At 37.0% G+C, this 14,799-nt stretch overlaps 1 protein-coding gene across 1 annotated transcript in view; it reads right to left on the reverse strand.

Annotated features, from left to right (window-relative positions):
• The window catches only part of ophn1 (oligophrenin 1), a gene marked incomplete at its 5' end in the record, with an annotated part of 38,874 nt that overhangs the window by 20,929 nt on the left and 3,146 nt on the right, over positions 1–14,799 (reverse strand). The window contains 10 exons of the mRNA XM_015384032.1: positions 731–793; positions 929–962; positions 7,902–7,980; positions 9,027–9,118; positions 9,220–9,320; positions 10,340–10,469; positions 10,557–10,661; positions 10,794–10,904; positions 11,003–11,104; positions 13,598–13,669. Coding sequence (XP_015239518.1) covers positions 731–793; positions 929–962; positions 7,902–7,980; positions 9,027–9,118; positions 9,220–9,320; positions 10,340–10,469; positions 10,557–10,661; positions 10,794–10,904; positions 11,003–11,104; positions 13,598–13,669 — 889 coding nt within the window. The remainder of the gene's footprint in view (positions 1–730; positions 794–928; positions 963–7,901; positions 7,981–9,026; positions 9,119–9,219; positions 9,321–10,339; positions 10,470–10,556; positions 10,662–10,793; positions 10,905–11,002; positions 11,105–13,597; positions 13,670–14,799) is intronic.

Below are 14,799 nucleotides of genomic sequence, written 5' to 3' on the forward strand. Positions count from 1 at the left end.
GAAGTCAGAAAATGGAGGACATTAGGGAATAAGGAAGGAATGACATTAGGGAATAAGGAAGGAAGGACATTAGGGAATAAGGAAGGAAGAAAGAAGTCAGAAAATGGAGGACATTAGGGAATAATGAAGGAAGGACATTAGGGAATAAGGAAGGAAGAAAGAAGTCAGAAAATGGAGGACATTAGGGAATAATGAAGGAAGGACATTAAGGAATAGGGAAGGAAGGAAGAAGTCAGAAAATGGAGGACATTAGGGAATAATGAAAGGGAATAAGGAAGGAAGAAAGAAGTCAGAAAATGGAGGACATTAGGGAATAATGAAGGAAGGACATTAAGGAATAGGGAAGGAAGGAAGAAGTCAGAAAATAAAAGACATTAGGCTAGGAGGAGGCAAAGAAGCGAGGGTACAACCCAAAGGACAGATAAAACCAGGATTAAAGATACATAGACAGAAAAAAAGGAGAAGGTATGACAAAAGAAAAAAAAAAAAAGAGTCCGGAAGAACAACATTTAGACAGTAGGACACAGGATAAATCTCTTCTACTCTGATCCAGATCTAAAAAATACTGCAATAAAATTTGAGATTTTTCCAGGCTGCGTAGGAACCCTGGATCTGCTGAGTGAGAAGCTTTACAACCTGAAGCATGTTTCAGATGAGCCTTAAACCAGCTGTTAGTGCCGCCAGTGGATGACTCAACTACACCCCCAACAGGCGAGTAAGATACCTTTACCTTTAATTTCAATGTAGTTGATGCACATTTGCACAAACTTGAATCCGGTTTCATTTAGTTCCACTGTGGGGAAAAGAACAACAGAAAAAAAAAAAAAAAAATTAAACACCCCAAACAACAAATGAGGTCATTTCCCAGAAAAAAAAATATAGATTTTATCTCGACTCCTGGCTCTCAGGATACGGACGACTCACTTACTTTCCGCCTGGTTGTGAATCGGGGAGTGATAAATCTGAAAGAAAAATATAAAATGTAAAACAGAAAGCGGGGATGGTGGAGCATGTGGAAAAATCTAAAGCTGTGATTAATGACCACATCCATTTTTAATTTAAAGAGAGGAGGAAAATATGGTTGAAGAAAGCAAAACTAAAGAATCCAGCTTCCTCAGCGCAGAAACAGCCTTCAGCGTGAGTTATGAAGTGATGAGCTTCATTTTCTGGTTTCAGTTAGCTGCTTCATTGCATTTAACAGCAGGAGGAGGAATTTCAACTAGGAGGAGAAGGTAAACAAAAATAAAATTAAAACTGCATTTAGGTTTTAGGAAATTTTGGCTCCTGTATTGCAGGTACAGTTTCCTGGAACTAATTTGAGTGCGAGACCTGTTGTTATCAAATGTGTTATCTTCAATCCGACTCTTCCTGTAATAGCACACTGCTCCTCCTCCTCTTACCTCTAATAGCCTTCATACTGTAGGTCAGGGGTAAAGTACAGAGCAGCTGAGAGAGTGTGAGACAGTAGAGCTGCAGGTAGTACATGGGGGGAAATGTATAAGTCAACTGTTTCTGAAGCTGCTGTCAATGTAACGTTATTCCCAGTGAAATTTATTATGCATCAAGATGCACGAATTTAACATAAGAGAGAAAAAATAATTATAATGGGGATGCCAGAGTGAATAATTACTTAGAGTTAAAACCGAACCTCCTTTTTCCAGTTATTTAAATGATTGATTTTCTATTTGGGCCAAACAAGAAAGCTGCCAACATATCCAGTCGCTTAGGAGACTCCAGAGAGAGACGTGAAGGCAAGAATATAAAAAAGTCTTTTAGTGTGGAATAACTTGTTATGTCGGCATGTGAGATCAAGCACGTCAACATCTTGGGCGTGAAATGAGCAAAACGCGTCCAAAACATTCACAGAAACTGTAATGCATCAGTCTAGTGGTCAAAGTCAAGTCAAAGCGTAATTTATGGCTGTTTTTACACGTGCAGCAGAAACTGAAAAGAGAGCCAGTTTGGGTTTACCAGGGATGCTGGGAAATAAGAGGCTTCTTCAAGTTAACTGCAGCATTAATTAGTAGAGTCATTTTGGAGAGTGGAAATAAAAAGTGTTAGCCAAAAAAAAAATTAGGTGAGACATTTAATTTGGCTTTTTTTTATTTTATTTACTGGTCTATCAATGCATTAACCAATAAATATCTCTGATGCTAATTAAAGTTTTTTCTATATCAATTTTGGAGACATAAGACTTTATGCCCATGTCTGATTTTCCTCCTTTTTGTAAAAACAGTCAAAGCATTTTATAGGGTTTTATCTAAAAAATGAGGAGAAAATACCACAAAATTGTGAAGCTGAAGGAAAATTACAGTTTTCCCTTTTTTTTCCTCCCTGAAACCTAATAAAGTGACAGGTATTAGTGTTAAGCCTCTTTGGAGGCAACACTTTCTCCATCAGGTTTCTTGGGCATGTGTCTACCAGCTACAGTCTGAGATTTTTGCCAAATCTTCATTGCCAAACAGCTCAAACTTCATCAGATTGGAAAGAATTTTTCAAGTCTCGCTGCAGACTTGCAGTTAGATTTATTGTTCAGGTATTGAACATTCTTTGATCTAACCTCTTAGGTGTGACTGTACGTTTAGGCTCACCTTGTCTGCTGGAGGTTAACCACCACATCAGTCTTAGGGCTTTGAAACATCAAACAGGTTTTCCCTGCAGGACTGATCCAACTTTTCTTCATCTGTTTGCTGTGTCCCGTTATGGCTTGTAGAACAGCTATATATTTTAAGGCTAGCTTTCAACAAGAGAGAATTTATTTGTGGCGTACACAATTTATAATTGTGTTGCCAGATTCTACCACTTGGATTGTGGATCTCTGCAGCTCCTCTAAAGCTACCAATGGCAGCACACCTGTCTCTCTAATTACTACTGTCCTTCCCAAACATGCTTTTTTCTTTTACTTAACCTGAAGTGATTCTTTGAGCTGCTCTTCCTTATAAACCCCAACTTTGACAGAATAAAGACAAGAATAAATACTTTTTTAATGTCAATGTTGGGGTTTATAAGACTAAATCTTTTTTTTTTAAAGGGGTATGAATATTTTTAAAGGGGTATACTTAAAGAGTTTATGAATGTTTTTACTAAACTCTCCAAGCAGAGTTGATAATGTTGCAATCCACAAATTTTAGTTTGACTCGTTATTTTTACCTCTGTTAAAGAACAGTTTAAGAGTTGTAGACTAAAGAAAAGTAAATTACTAATTTGGCTTTAAATATCCAAAGAGATTCACACTCTGCAAAAAGACAGCATAGTTTTGCTCTAGTTGGAAATTATTCACCATAATACTATATTTTTTGAGGATTGAAATGTAGGATAAAGTTTAACAGCAAGATAAGATTCTAGAGAAATTTGTTTACAGCTTATTAAAAGCATTTTAATTTTTTTTTAAGTCAGGATCTGAATGATTTCAAAGCATTTTAAATAACATCTATTGAGCCAAAGATTCAGGGGACTATGTGATTCTAGATAACCAATACTTAACAGTTTTTTAATTCCTTATTTTGAACAATTTAAACTCTAGTGGTACTGAAAAGAGGTTTTTATAATACCCATGAGAGGATTTCTATCCGGATCTAAATTATTTCAAATAATCCTCTATCCTTTATTCCCGAGTCCCAGTCATTTTCCTACTGAATGTTGCATCAGCAATGTTCTTAGAAGGCAAAAGTAGCTTTTCTATTTGTATACAGTAGATACTCAGGTTTATGTGCTCTGAAAAAAAAGCTTCACTCCTATTTTCTGGCAATAAATTACAATCTTGGGGATGTGTAGCTTAGGATTAACCTGGCAGTAGCTCGATGGATATGTGTAGAACTGAGATAAGTTCTACATTATTAACCTGGTATGGCTGCTGATCAGTCTTTCCGTGAAAAGGAGGGACGTTTAGTGCAATACTTTGAGCTGATTGGGTGACATGCCAGCTAGTACCCGCCTTCCATAATATGCTTTCAGCCAATACGAACAGTGAATGATGTTTCCAATCTACAAATGAGCAAAGTGCTTCTTTTTGCTCCTTTTTTAAGAGGGAAATTGTTGCTATTTTAGCTAAAACCAAGTCAATTGTAGTATTGACAGGGGAAGTCCTCCAGCGTGGCCATGTTTTGTAATGCCCCGGCAAGGCCCTTCTGACTGTCGTCATTCCTACATTGGTCATTGGTCCGACTCGCTGGTTGTTACGAGACGGACATATTAGCGGGAGTCTTTCAAGATTTATATGTTGTGAAACTGAAAACTCATGACGATCCAGCTTGTAGTGCTAGGTTAGCTTAGGATGGGTCTTCAATAAAAAATTATTTGAGTTTTTATCTTGTTTCTCATGCCGCTCGGGTTTCTTTTCCAGTAAATTTGGGTTTAAAACTGATAGCAAGTTTAAACCAGTTGAGTCAGATAAATGCAGGAATCTATACTAATGTTAAAAGAAAACTTTGAGAATCAGTTAGACTCATGTCAAAATAATCTGTATCGGCCTTGGAAATAAAAGCTAAAAAAGCTATCAGTTGATCTCCACTCCTTAGCATGCCTACAGGTCGTACAAAATGTCACAAGGCTTTCCACTGGGACTCTGAGGAGAGAGCATGTTCCTCATGTTTTATTACACAGCTTGACTCGCCATTCTAGAATTTCTTCAGAAAACATGCAGAGTTTTATATTTTCAAAATGTCCCTAACAAATCAGCTTTCTGTCAGAAACTTAAAGTCTTGTTTCCGCTGTGGAGATGCACCTCTTTGGTTTGGTTTATAACTCTATACAAGAAATGATTTGCATTTTGATCTTACTTTGATTCTTATGTTGCTTATTGCTCCTGCGACCACAACTCTAACTATACTCCTTTTTCTTAAGATCCTTATTCAGACCTCACAGCGTCTTTATGATTATAGTTTGCTTGGCAATAGAATGCAATTACTCTTGGTTTTTTTGGGATAAACTTCATGAGCTGTCTTTAAAAGTTTGATGACTCTGACAGGGAAGTTACACAGGAAGAAGGAACTAAAAAAACGTGTCGTGTGTAATTTTCACATCCTCTATTTGTCTTTGTAATAATAACAAATAATAACAGACAGATCTGGCAAAATAAGACTCTTCTCAGAAGTTGCAAAACTGAAGGAAATCTTCTGCTTCAAGAAATATAATCCCAAGACATCTCCTCTGAGACCCAGAATACAGGCAGCTTCTGCAGGATTTGCTCCATTAAAACCAAAAATATTTGGCTTAACCCCTTCAGACCAACGTTTTTTCTGCTTGGCCAAAAACTGTTTTCAGCTGGTTCCGACTCCAACATTGAAACAAACTTAAAAAAGAACAAAACTTTTTTTTTCCATTCCAATGGAGGCCACAACAAGACGGGCATAAAATGCAATAAAGAGATTAGGCTGAGATTTTTCCATATAGTAATTAATCAGGTTTGATATAAACATCTTGAACTGGATTTTTGCATGCTTTTCAGTCTCTCATGCACTTCATAGGTGCATCACATTGAGGGTTAGGATGATTTTGCAACAAGAAAGGCAAATGTTATAGTACAATCTGGACATATAGATGAACGCAATAGATGTATGATTGTATTTGAGAAATACCTGAAAATGTCAGTTTTGCCTTTAATAAACATTCCCATGGAAGTTCCAACTTTTAACTCTAGTTTTTATAGCAGGCTAATGAATTCACCTGGGATTCACCTGGGACTTGTAATTGAAAGAGATTAGCCTGGGAATGTTTTCATTTATTGTCATTTTTTCGATGAACAGCAGTGTGGCACAAAGCACAGTTAGATGTTACCCTTATCACAAGACTTCTCCTTTTCTTGTACAGATTTGCATCCTTGTCATAATGCACTTCAGGTGCAGGCCTTGCGTCCTAAACTGGTCTATGAACTGGTCTGCAGGGCACATGCTGTGGTTCTGAAGACTTCATGGGTCTTCCACAGTTTTATGGACTCCCATCAGATATTGGGCTAAATTCATCTTGATGTTTGCCCTCTTGGTGTCCAGCATGTACCCCAACCAACAATTGGCCACAGCCATGTCAAAAGCATCTGATTTAGTTTATCTATATAGGCCCAATTCATAACACATTCACAACATCCAGGGACTTGACAGAATTATTACACATCATGCTTGTGTGATTATTCTCAGGATCAATTTGTTCCATCAAATTGATCCTGAGATTGATGATCAGCACCGGTTAGCACTGCCTATTGCTTCGTCATATAGCTTCACCATCAAAAACTGGGCAAGATTTTGTCCCAACTCTGCATTGCCAGTACTATAAAAGTTGGAAGTGTTATATGAGTGTTAGCAACACTCGCCCAACTTCTGAGTCAATTGCAACAGACATTAGACTTTGAAAAACTGTTATGAATTTATTATAGGATATATATTCAAAATAACTTCAACTTATATTAAATTCAACAGTTTAGATCCCACTGAGAGTAACTTTGTTTGACAAGCATGAACATAAATTTATATTTGTGATTGAAAAGGGGCCCTTACTCTTCTCCTTCCTGGGGCATTCTGCCATGTTTGTCTTGTCTGATATCTGTGATCAAAGCCCATAGATGATAAACGGGTGGATGCTTAATTCAGAATCAATATATATACACTTTATATTAAATACCTGTGACATGACATTTCTGGTATCTCAATATACATCAACGTCTATGATTACAGTATTTGTCATTGAATGAAATTCTGTTTTTCTATGTAGTTTCTAAATATATAATATTTCTAAAAAGCTTTATTGTAATAAAGAAATGTAACCTACGTTCTGGCCATATTTTCCAACCCTAATTTTAATTATTTACATTTTAAACATCCTCAAAAGTAATCTGTTTTCATTAGAATTGTCTCAAGGTATAGTTGTGCTTGATTTATAGAAGTTACAGCACAGTACACTTATGCCCAGCATGAAGTCACATTCATATAAATGCTTTTAATGATGTGATTGCTCTTTTTCTAGGGGGATATAAATAATCACTGATGTCAGTGAAAATTTAGGGAGGTTTAAAATTATCCTTACAGGTTTAAACTAAAACAAACCCTTGTTAATTGATTTTTTTTTTACCTCCAACATGTGATTCTGAACTTATTGGTTTGCTTCCCAGGACAGAATGGGCTTTTTAACAAAGCACATAAATTCTTAGCAGGGTTTGGAAAGAGCATTGCAGAAACCTACAATAATGGTTCTAAAACCGTTTATTTTATGTGTCTTCGAGAACATTTTTCGTACTGAAACACCAAAATATATCCAAGTTTAAACCAATCTGACCAGAACTGTAATCTCAAGGAAAAAAAAAAGGAAACTTTTGAGCATATTTAGAATCAACCTGGGAACCATCAAGGCTTAAGGTAGCCAAAATGAAATCCAAGCTCCAAAGTCAACTTTACATCTTCCCACATGGACAGAGTCAGAACGGACAAAGATGAAGCTACTTCACTGCAATGCTGGGAAGCAGAGTCCTTCGAATAATTAAATCACAGTTCTTATCTCATTATCAATTAGATAGAAATCGTTAAGTACTCCCTGCAATAATCAATAACACTTTCCTATTTCACATAAGGATTAATACATCTGATATGTGGGATAGATTTTCTTTGCCCTTTAAAAGAAGTTTGGGGATTTTTTTCCTGAGCCAGTTATGCTTATCCTTGTCCAGAGTGGTGAGGACATATTGATTAAGGAAAATAGTGAAAAGATTTATAAAAACTGTCAGTAACTGTAATCTTTTTGTTATAAAAAGCAAGTAAAATCTAATCACATACTAACGAGGATGTGTGTTTGTTTCCGTACCTGCATGCATACTTGTAAGCATGCATAAAATCACTGCCAATCAAAGTTGTTTAATGTTTTTTTTTTTAAATAAAAATCACAGCAGAACAGATTCCAAACAAGCAGCACAAACTCACAGGCTCTTTTCCATCCATGGCCTCCATCCACAACTTCCTGTCCCCCTCCGAAAGGGCCTGGAAAGTGACGGGACCGTTTCTGTGGAAACAGTAACAAGAGCCATTAGGAAGGCAAAAGGTTGCAATTTAATTATTCAGCTAAAACGATGCACTTTCAACAGCAGCCAACCACTATGAGCCGTCCTTTTAAATTCACACATCGCACTCATTCTGGTAAAGCCAAGTGGAGTAGATGGAAAAATAAAATGGATAAGAACACCCCGGGAGGAAGCGTCTTTGATTTATCAGACTGCATCCTGGAAGCTAAAGGAGATGACAGTGAGTAATAATTCAAACTCATTAGAACGACAGTTGTAGAAAACGCCATCGAGTTCCAGGTTTCACAGCTTACAGGCAGGTGGATCAATTGTTAACAAAGACAACTGTGCAATGAGATGAAAGCTTCCTCTGGCGAGCTAAAATCCTCCACAAACCATTGAATACATTTATGATGCAATCAACTCTCAGAGTTAAATGAATGCCATTGTTGTATACTGTACATGGAATATGTTAGATATTAAAAAAAAAGATGGATTCACCTTTGTCTTTTATTCACATTCAGTAGAATATCTGCTTTAAACCCAGGAGCATTTCAGAAACATTTAGGCATGTTTTGTCCTTTTCTTTAAAAGGCTTGTTTCTTTCTACATTACACAGCACTGCCACCTTGAGTTTACCGAGCAGCCGACTACCAGAAATGTTCAATTCATCTCTTAGTGCATAATTCATGCTCAGTTTAAAACGTAGAAAACGACGCTGGCATTTAAGTATTTCCACCGATTTCAAGACCTAAAAAGGCCTGCGAGGTGACAATGAAGCTCATAGCTACAGCAGTTATTAAAATGCATTTTGTTCCAAATGGCCTGCTTATATAAATATGAGCTTGCTGTGTTCCTCACCCCCCCCTTGCAATCAGTAAGTTTGCCATCTGTTTCCAACGCCAGCTCGTTGCTCAGGGATTGTTTGGGCTACAGTCCATTTAGCCTTCACAATCTGTCCTTGCAAACCACCTGTTCACCTCGCTGCCTCAACCTGTTTATCCCACAAGGCCCTCGCGTTGCCTCGTCAGGTCGTGTCTGCACTAACCTCTCGACGGCATCAACGTCAAAGCAGAAGCGCTTGTCTATGGAGTCCGACTTGCGGCGGATGCAGGATTTCAGAGTGAGAACCGTCGGGGCCTGTAGGGAAAGAGAGAAGTTGGAGAAGCTGTTGGTGACGGAGTCCTCAGCACTAGTGCAGACAAAGAATCACTTTTTGCAAGTTTTTAGTGATAAAGCACCTGTTTTGTCGCAGGCTTCTGTTCACACGGCACCATCTTCAGCCTTCTTCCCTCCTTATGGTATGTGCAAAAATATTTTACCCATGATGCACCCAAAGCCCCTGGTGTGAAGGAAAAAAAAATAATAAAGAGTTCTACTTATATTTAAAACACAAATATAAATGATGTATATATATATATATATATATATATATATATATATATACACACAGACAAATGAAATAGGGCTGAAACAATTAATTAGACATCATAAATTGATTGTTGATTTAATTGGTAACTAATTTAGTAATCGATTATTCATTAACGGGAGCATAGAGACTTTAAAACATGCTTTTAGCTGACAGACCAACCCACTTAGAGCAGTAAATATACCAAATTTGTAATACAATATATAAACATTTGGCATTAAAGATAAAAAGAAAAACTTTTCCGTCTGTCAATATGCTCTAACCAGAACTCCTCAAGTGGAATGGTTTAGTTTCGCCTGGTTTAATTTTGTAAATAATCTTCTTTAAGATAGATGTTAGGCCATCCGATTAATAATCGATTAATCGAAAAAATAATTGACAGATTCAACTATTTGCAAAATAATCGTTAGTTGCATTCCTAAAATTAAGTATTTATAAGTCAATTTAACTTTCACATTTCCTCATGGTACAACCACAAACATGGATGAATGCAAGTGGAATTTTTGAAGTTAGACCAACATTGTGAGGTTTTAAAAATTGCATACAATCTGAAAAGTGTACCACACATCTGGATGAAGCTACTATTTTTTGTTTTTTTTTAGTCGTCTGGTCAACAAATTTCCAGAACTTAACTGTGGATCTCTGCTAATCTTAATAGAGTCTCTGTTTTTGAATGATGGCTTGTTGGGCTATCCTGAGATGTTCAGAGCTTGGATCATCCTTGACCACCTCCTCATGATGCCGTTTTCTGTGGAGTTATTTTGTTGAATTACTTAGAGAGAACCTTTAAAATATTTGCTGGCATGCGATTGGTTTATGGGCATGAGAATAAATGCGAGACTAGTACTTTTTCCTGTTAAATTCAATTAAACACATTCAAGTTTGTTGTTTAAATATGAAAAAGCTAAGCATTTTTTATCTTTTATACATACGCTTCTCCTGACAGTATAAATAACCCTCCATCGGCACGAAACTTTGCATCTTTGAGATTTGAGATGGATGCTTCATCCTCTTCATCAGCTCTTCCAGCTCCTCGCAGGTGCTCTCATAATGGTTTCTGGTCTGCAAGCAAAAAAAAAAAAAAAGCACTAAGTGAAATCAAGTTAGAAGAAATTAAAAACCCCAATAATGGCCGGATACACCACTTACATTCTGCAAGCTGAGCTGCAGCTCCTGCTTGTAAGGCATAAAGTCCTGAGTCATCTCCACTGTCAGGTTGTTGAGAGTTAAAACGCTGTGAAGGAAGGCCAGCACCTGTCAGACCAGAGAATGAAACATATTTTCAGACTGCGGCTGAAAGTACGACCGTGGAGGTAAATCAAAGACCATCTTCCCCGTGTGTGTGGTGACAAAGAGGAAGAGTGGGAAACCACTCAGAGCACTCACCGGCTCCACAACATCAAACTTCTTCCTGTCCTGAACTTGGTGGATCTGATATACGTACTCCACTGATGATTCATAGAAATTCACCCTCTGACTGTCGAGGAGTTCATCGGCCTTCAGTGAAAACAGAGAGCGTTGTTTATCTGGCTGACCAAAACACTGTCCCAATAAGATTCACATTTCCATAAAGAACTAAAAACAACTTCACCCACCTCTTGAAGCTGACTCTCCTTCTTCTTCGCAGAAATGCTCAAATGTTTATCTAGCAGGGAGTAGTATTTTTCACTTTCTTTCTCAAACTTCTTTCTCTTTTCCTGTAAGATTTATGAGCAAAACAACATCAAATGTTGTAAGTAAGATTATAGGATATTCAGCACATTAAGACCTCAATAGAAATAAAAAAAAAAAAGAGAACTATCAAGTATAAAGTCCCACTGTAGAATAAAAAAATCATGAAAACATATTATTATAGTAGTATTTTGTAGGTTTAAAACATTTGTTAAAGCAAAATACAAAAAGTCTATTTAGATCTAAACTTCATTTAAAGCATTGAATACAGTCAGCATCTTACAGATTCCAGTTAATAAAAGGAAACTTCAAAAAGAAGAGTGGGTGATTGTGATGTAAACCATTTCTGTAAAAATGCTCAACTAACAACAACCTATGGCAAAATGTTTGAATTGACATAACAGGTAATATGCCCAGTTACTTGCTATCACTGACACTTAAAAACATGTTTTGTTTCAAGGATAAAAAGTTTAAAACTTGAAAATTCAGCATATTTTCTGTGGTACAGTGTAAAAAGCTCAAATGGGTTAGTGTATGAAGAGTAACAAGCTATTCTACACATGTTAGCACAGAAAAACACCTTTTTCAAAAGGTCTTCAATGTGTTTTTTTTTATATATGTCATAGAGTGGCTCTTATCTCTGCAGTTATGCTGTTATATGCTTACTCTGCTGGAGGACATAAAGACATTTTTTCCCCTCACTCTGCAACACTCTAGCTACTCTCCAAATGTGCATCACTTATAGCTGCTTTTGCATTAACTATGTGTTCTTGTTTGTTCTTTTAAAGTTTGGCATTTCTGTTTAGCCAATATACCTTCAAGAGGAAGGCCTTCAGGTGAGCTAGCTCAGCTATTAAAAGCATTCCTGGATCAGTGCTTCTATGTGTCTTCTCTGTCTTCTAAAACCAAGGCCTAATCCCAGACCAATCCGCAAACACTTCGCCTAAGCATTAACCCTCCGTTTGTGTTTTCCCGCTGAGGGTTCGATACATCAAGGGCTGTCCCAAACCACGCAGTGGGTAGGGTGAGTGGACCGTTCAGCCCTCAAATAGCTAGTCTGCGCCTGCACAGAATCACACAAATTCAAATGTACTTTCGGCTGGTTTGCTGCATTTTTGTCCCACCAATAGAAAATCAAACGTTAGGAAAAAAAAAAAAAGACATAATAATTCCAAACGTGAAGATACTCTATGAAATATTTCTTTTGACGTAAAGGAGCAATTGTTTGATGTGGCGTCAACCTGCAACACAGAGCTACAGCCAAGCACATGGGGCATCAATATGTAACCATAGCAATGACTGCTTTCCTGTTCCCTTGGACCTCAGTAACCATGACAATATTGGCCAGACTCACCTGGATTAATCAGTCTGTCCAATAACGAGAGACAGGACAGAAAGGAGCTGGCTGAAGTTTAGGAAGTCGTGGCCCAATTTAAGGTTCCTCCCTATTAAAGGGGAGTCATTCCTTTCTTTTGTCATTAAATATATGCACAATGTGTCGGATTGCTGCAAACTCAAAGACTGGATTTTGTTAAAAAAATAGTTGTTCATATAGAGTGTAAACATTTAAACCAGCAGATCTTTAACTTTTAAATCTCTCTAGGGTGCGGCACAGTACGTCATTCCTAAGCTTAGAAGTTGATGAGCAGGTTTTATGGGCTGTTCAGTGTCCCTGACAAGTAGAACATCCAAAGTATTTGTACTTAGTCGTCGCCTTAAGTGAAAGCTCATAATTTCAGATGTCTCCTCAAAAAACAAATGTGTCATCAAAACTCAAAGAACCGAAGAGGTTAGTTGATTTTGTAACTTTATGTCTGGGGTTTTAGAAGCAAATATGTGAGAGAGGAAGCCTTTTAAAGAGGAATTGCTTCTGGTGGAGCTGCAGTTCTGTCTGGTTAGAACATTAGATCAGCATTTTACCAACAGCACGGCATACCAGTCATCTGAGAAAGCCCGGTGTCAGGCACAAAATCTCATACATTAACAGACTTGCATTACTGTCTAGTTTGGGCTCACTTGTTATTGCATCCTGTTTTTGATCAGGTTCAAATGTCTTTCTAAAATCAGCCAAGTTTCCAAACAAGTTTCTCTCAAATCCTAAAATACATCATTAAGGTATATTTTTTTAATCAAAGTATGTAAGAAATAAATGTGTGGAAATAAAAAAAAAAAAGCTTATCATAACGTCATGTTTAAAAGCAAGCGCATTTTTAATACAAATTATATTTACACTATGACCTTTTTTTTTTTACTTTTAAAACATTTTTTAACCCACCATTCTAATAAGCACCAAAGCTTTACATAGAACATGTTCACAGACTGGGTGTATATATTGTAACATTTTGAGGAAGTAACCTAAGACACCATAGAAGTGGAAGTAGCTCAGAAAGGGTCTATATTTATGCGATGTTGGTTCACAATGACAAGAAATGCATCTGAATAAAAATGTGCAGAAGCACATTTTTATAAATAATACCCACTTTGTTTGACATAAAAAAGGAATTCATGACAGTACTCACTTTTGTTGCTCCTATTTGTTCTTTTCTGAACTTCTCTAAGGGCCTGATGAGGAGATTTGATGCATTCTGGACCTGGACATGAAAAAGAAAAAGAAAATATAATCTTCTCTTTACATAGCAGAAAGCACTTGTTAGTAGCGCGTTTTGAGATTTTTAGACTACTAGAGATAAAACGGCACATTTATAATAGTGTGAAAACCTAAAATACAATGAAGTCAAAGTGTTTTTTTTTTTCGAAACCAGATAACAATAATGAAAAATAAATATTGTACAGAAACTTAATTTTAGGTCATGTCCACTCATTCATCAAAACACTAAAATGGAAGAATGCTGATCCTGTTTCTGTGGACATTTAGAAAGATTAAAGCTTGTTTTCTTGATAAATACAAATTACTTAATTCTGATCCATCAGTAGTTTTAACAATGGAAAAACATTTTATCACAGGCAACTGAATATGTGACTAAAGAGAAGAAATAATCCACAATCAATGATCCACAGACAAAGGATTAATTGATTGAAGGTGAGCATAAAGTTTAACATGGAGGAAAATACTTTCTATAAACAATAATTATTTCCAGCACTAGCTTTCCTGTGTCGGAGCCTAATAAAGATGAATCTTTGAAAACCAACGCCTGACCTTCGCCTCCATCCATCTCATAAGTGGCATTGCCTTGAAGTGATATTTCGTGTCAAATGTTGAAATGTTGGCTGCCTGATGTTTCTGTAAAGAGTGGCCTGGCAGGAGGCTATATTACTGTAGTAAATGCTGGTATATATGAAGGAAACTGAGGCTTGGACCGTTTCTCAATTTACAATAACGCGAGCACGGAGTCGTGATCTCGCCAAATATGTTCTTGTGAAGAACACAGGAAGTATAGACTTGGGGATAATGGCAGCATACTGCATAAATATGGGTCAATTGGAACAGAAGCGTCCTCGTGACGTCACCACACGCTCGGCTCATGTGGAGCTGCGTTTCACCTCCTGTTATTAATAGTCTCTAGATCAGGGGTCACCAACGCGGTGCCCGCGGGCTTCAAGGGGCCCTCAAGGACCATATGGGGTGCCCTATTCGTCTTCTGAAAACAGAAGAACTCACTCAGTGGGGTTTTTTTTTTTTTATTCTGTTGTTCTTCTTTTTAATCATTTATGTATTATTTCAGCATGTTAACTATTTCATCATATTTCAGTGGTTTCAAAA

Source organism: Cyprinodon variegatus, unplaced genomic scaffold (assembly GCF_000732505.1).
Source record: "Cyprinodon variegatus isolate N-32 unplaced genomic scaffold, C_variegatus-1.0 Scaffold300, whole genome shotgun sequence".
Taxonomy (NCBI): domain Eukaryota; kingdom Metazoa; phylum Chordata; class Actinopteri; order Cyprinodontiformes; family Cyprinodontidae; genus Cyprinodon; species Cyprinodon variegatus.